The sequence below is a fragment of the Trichechus manatus genome, unplaced genomic scaffold, assembly GCF_000243295.1.
Source record: "Trichechus manatus latirostris isolate Lorelei unplaced genomic scaffold, TriManLat1.0 scaffold00113, whole genome shotgun sequence".
NCBI classification, from domain to species: domain Eukaryota; kingdom Metazoa; phylum Chordata; class Mammalia; order Sirenia; family Trichechidae; genus Trichechus; species Trichechus manatus.
The window spans coordinates 4,031,292-4,036,243 of record NW_004444049.1 but is presented as its reverse complement, the minus strand read 5'-3'; the positions used below and the strand labels follow the sequence as shown (position 1 = coordinate 4,036,243).

At 56.6% G+C, this 4,952-nt stretch overlaps 1 protein-coding gene across 1 annotated transcript; it reads right to left on the bottom strand.

Annotated features, from left to right (window-relative positions):
* Positions 1-1,573: 1,573 nt before the first annotated feature.
* Positions 1,574-4,335, bottom strand: POLD4 (DNA polymerase delta 4, accessory subunit). The gene is made up of 4 exons (XM_004383665.2): positions 4,066-4,335; positions 3,791-3,886; positions 3,507-3,618; positions 1,574-3,137 (listed from the first exon to the last, which is right to left on the bottom strand). Exons 1-4 carry the CDS (start codon positions 4,160-4,162, stop codon positions 3,113-3,115), a joined length of 330 nt encoding a protein of 109 aa, XP_004383722.1. The 5' UTR covers positions 4,163-4,335; the 3' UTR covers positions 1,574-3,112.
* Between the last annotated feature and the right edge of the window lie 617 nt (positions 4,336-4,952).

The following is a 4,952-nucleotide window of genomic DNA, read 5'->3' as shown; positions in this document are numbered from 1 at the left end:
AAGCACTTAGTAAACAGGAGATCTCCCCCAGCAGTCCCAACACTCAGTAAACATGTGCCTTATGAATGTCCCACCTCCAGGTCCCTCCCAGACCAACGTCTGCTCCCACATGCTCTGCCTTCCTTCCTGTACTGGGGGATATGGGGGACACCCTCTTCCCTGTGGGCTAGTTCCTGTCCCTTCTTACCTTCCCAGAGACCTCACTCACGTAGTCACCTCCATGTTCTCCTGCATCATCAATTTCCCTCCCTTCATGTAATTATGCTGTGAGATCGCTCTACCTAAAACAAACAAAAAGCCCTCCCTTGATCCCACCTTCTTCCTAGTTACCACTCCATTTCCCTTCACAGTGGAGAAGTCCCTGAGCGAATTGGCATACAGCACTGTGTCCCCTTGTACTGCCATTCCCTCTTGAGCCCTGTCCACTCAGGCTTTGACCCCTGTCACTCCACTCTAACATCTCCAATGGCCTCCCCATTGCCAAGTCCAGCGCCATCCTTAGGCTTCTTACCGTGCAGCCTCTCAGCAGCAGCACCTGAGACCACTGATGAGTCCTGCCTCCTTAAAGCACCTTCTGCCCAGGCCCCCCAGACCCACACTCTCCTGGTTTTCCTCCAGTCCTACTGGCTACTCCTCCATCTCCTTTGCTGGACGACTCCTCCCTTCTTCCTCACCTCTAAGAGTCAGGGCCCAGGGCTGTCCTCGCACTGCTTCTCATCTCTATCTCCATTAGAGTAGAGGTGATTTCCTCCACTTCCGTGGCTTTAAATGCCACCTAAAAAAATGCCCACATTTATGTTTCAAATCCAGCCCTCTCGCAGCATTCCAGACTCACAGGTGCAGCTCCTACTCCTGTCTCCCCTTGGTGTGTCACAGACACTTCAAACTCAACATGTCTAAAACAGAACCCTTGATTCTCCAACCTGCCCCAACCCACCCTTCCCACGAGCTTTCCCATCTTAGTAATGACTCTCTCTCCTTCCAGTGGCTGAGGTCAAAACCTCAGGAGTTATCCTTGGCTCCTCTTTCTCTTAAACCTCATCAGGTCAGCAAGTCCTGTCAGTCAGTTCCACCTTCAAAATAGAGAATCAGGCCACTTCTAACCACCTCCGCCTGCCATGGTCCAAACCACTGTCACCTCTCACATGGACAACCCCAGGACTTCCTGAGTGGGTTCACTGCCTCTGTCTTCCCCCAGCCCTCCAGTCTATTCTCCACCCACAGTCAGAGTGATGTTTTCAAAGTTTGATTAATGTTATTCTTTGGCTTAAACCCCTCCAGTGTCTTCCCCTCTCACTCAGAATAAAATCCAAATTTCTATGGTGGCCTGAAAGGCCCTGTAGGACCAGCCCTGCTACCTCTCTGGCCGTGTTGCCCATGGCGCTGTCCTTGCCCACTCTGCCCGGCCACGCTGGCCTCCGTGCTGTTCCGTGAGCAGGCCGCAAGCCCTCCTGCCCTGGGCTTTTTGTAATTGCCCTTCCTTTGGCCTGGAGTGCTCAGGTAGGGGTAGGCTCACTCCCTCACTTCCTTCAGGTCTCTGCTCAAAGGCCACCTTACTGGAGAGGCTGTCTACACCACTCTAAAATGGCACCCTGGCACCCTCTGACCCTAGCCTTTATTTTTGCTGCCACTAACCACCATCTGACCTTATATTTACGTGTTTTTGTCAACGTCCTCACCACTAATGACACAAGAGGACCTTTGATGCCTGGCACATAGTAAGTACTCAGTAGATGGGCAGGGGACATTGTATGTAGCCTGGAAGAGCCTGACTGGGTGTAGACCCTAGTCTCTGCCCTGCCACTTCCCTGCTGTGTGATGGTGGATTTTACTTAACCTTTCTGAGCTCCAGTTTCCCTCTCTGTAAAATCTGCCGTGAAGGTTTTTTAGTAGGAGGATTGGAGATAACACATTTAAAGTACCTGAGACATAGCACTCAGTGAAAAGGAGGCTGCAAAGGCCACAGAGCTTCTCTGTAGGCTTGTTTCCAAAGAGTTAATAATCTCATCTCTGTCTGCCCCAGTATGGAGGGCTAATGTGTCAAATGAAGGAAGTACTATATAAGGGATATTGATGCATTCTCTTTGCCAGACCCTGTCCTAGGGCCCCCTAATCATTGTTTCTGGCTCCAGCCAGTTCCTTACCACATCCCCCTCAGATGGTGGCCACCTCTAAGCAGGTCCTGCAGGTTGAGACCCTCTCCCAACCGTGCTTTGGATCCAGGTAGCCCCCAGTGTGGGAAGCAGAGGTGCTTGCTGGGAATGTGTGGGTCTGTCTGGACTTCTGAGCCATGGGTCCCATGTATCCTTCTCTGGCAAAGGAGGTATCTGTCTCTGGGATGGGCGACACTGGGCAGGGCTAGGTAGTTCGCAGGTCAGGTTTCCCCTAGCTGGTCAATGAAATGACTAAAGAAGAGTAGTTTCCCTGTGCACCACCAGGGGGCGCCAGAGGCTGCTCAGCTCTGGCCAGATCGTATCTCCTAAGGCATCAACCTTCCTTCTCAGCCCTGGGGTGTAGGCAGCAAAGAGGTGTGGGCACCCAGGAGTCTTGCAGAAAAAGAGGCCTGGCACTGACCCGCTCTCACCTACCCACTTGCTGGGGACTGCCAGCCAAAGCAAGGTCACATTAAGGGACTGAAGGTCAGGATTCCAGGTTCTTTATTGGTAAGTGTTAGTGAACTCCTTGCCCTGTGAGCTCAGCCAGTCTCTGCCCTCAGATGCCAACCTCAGGGGGAAGTGCATCTTTGCCTCAGCTGCCTAAGTCTGGTTCTGCCAAGGCTAGGCCTAATTTGCCACACTGTCCCCAGGAGCCCCAGTGTTTAGGGAGATACGTGGCAGGTTCAGGAGGCTCATGGCCAAGTCCTTGTCCTCAAAGACCACTCTCCATCTAGGAGAGGCGCAGCTTCCTCTGCACAGACTCTGAGGGGGGCTCCTGGAGCCTGATGGTTGATGGAGGGGCTGGGCTTTCCCTGTGAGACTCTTCCTGCCACATGTTCCTCCACAGCAGGCTGAGCTGAGGGCAGCAATTGGCTCTTCCATCTCTTCTGAAGTTCTTGATGGCTGCAGGATTGTCAAGGGCAGGAGGTCCTGGGCAGGAGGTCCTAGGTGGTGCCTCAAATGGGATACAGATGCCAGAGGCTGTTGAAGGGGGTGGGAGGGAGGATAAGCCAGAGAGAGAGTCAGTTAAGCCCCTTGGTGATCTGATCTTACCAGCCCCAGTCCCTGGCCATTGGCTATTGTCTTTGACCAGCCCCTGAGTCCCAGATAGTCCCTTGGGCCCTGGGTGCACCCTTTGCCCCAACATTAGCTCGAAGAGAAAAGAATTACTAAAGGAACCTTCTGCCCTCCTAAGCCAGGATCTTAGAGAGCCTTCTTGTATCTCTGCAAGGACTGGAGGAGTGGGGGAGGGTCCCCAGACCTGCATCCCCTTCTCCTGAGGCAAAGCAGCCCCACCCAGGCCAACAGAAGGTCCTGGCTCCCTTGGACACGCCCCACCACCTGTCTGACCTGCACTGGAAGCGGGGGTCTCCGAGGTGGGTCCGTAGCACCTCATGCACCTTTAGGGGAGGGTCCAAGCCCATCTGTTCTGCCCGATGCCAGCGCTGCAGCCGTGTGATCCCTGCCAGTGGGAAGACGACACGGGGACTTTATGGGGCAGAATGTGTGTTGGGGTGTGTCCAGAGCCTCACACCCCAGTCCCAGGAGACAGTGTCCCAGAGAGGCAGGCAGGGCTTGTGATGCTTCACGGCTGGCTTAGGAAGGCGCCTCGAGGGGCCTGGGTGGGTGCTCACCTGTGCAGGGCCCGTACTGCCAGGCCAGATCAAACTGCCTCAGCAGCTCCAGCTCCGCTTCGTCCACATCCCCGCTGGGGGACTGGGGCTCCTCGCCTGCAATGCGCAGCTTTCCTCAGGCCAGGCCGCCCCTGCCTCCCAGCCGTCCACTGCCCCCAGCCCTCTCCACCCTGTTGCCCCCACCATCCTACAGCCAGACCCTGAGTAGGGAGTGGAGGACATCCTACATGTTCCCTCCCATTCCCCCTCCTCCGGCTGCCCCACACCTCAGAGACCTGGCTCAGCTGCCAGCTCCCCCTTGCTGTGCCCGGCGGGCCCCTCCCGCCTCTTCACTACGGGGTAGGAGTCAGTGATGAGCCGCTTCCGGCCCATGGCGGCCACCCAGGCAGGCGGAGAAGGAGGCGACTGCGGGGAAGAGGAGAAACAGGCCAGGGGCGAGAGAGACAGCTGCTGAGAGGGAGAAGAGGCCAGCGACGGACAGACACGGTGACCCAGACGAGCAGAGGGAGGAAGTCCCGCAGGTTCCAGGGATGACGCCGCTCCCCACCCCCAAGGGCACGCAAACAGGAAAAGCCTGAGCCACTGGCAGGCCGCCTCTGCAGGGCGGAGCCCCGGCTTCAGCCAATGGCGAGCAGCGCGGGGAGGGGGCACATTGGCTGGGCCAAAGGAGCTGTCAGATGCCGCAGACTTCTCCACCTCTGCTTGCCCCCCTTGGTACGCAGGGGCGTCTCCAGGGACTTGCGGAGCGTTATCCTCGGCCTCTCACTTCCCGTTTGCCCTTCCTAGGCAAATGTTCTTTTCAACCTCAGTAATCCCCGTGGCCGTTTTGTAACTCCCCAGAGCCCAACTGGAGGCTTCCGCTAGGCCTCTTGGCTCAGACGCATTGTGGGGGCAGTTCTGGAGGTCCGAGGAGAGTCCGCGCTAATCTCAGCCCCCTTCCCTGCTTCCACCCCACTCCCATGGGCCCAGTAAACCTGTCTGGAAAAGCCCATGGGTTCCGAGAGCTACTTTCTCACAGTCTGCGCCCAGAGACGGCCCACTCTCAGACCAGGCCAGCGTCTGCCTCGTCAGCTCTCCTGGGGGCCCCAGCCCGTCTGCCTGGCTAGTCAGGAAGATGCCATACTGTGCAGGAGGCAGAGCTGGGGTGCTAGACCCCTCATAA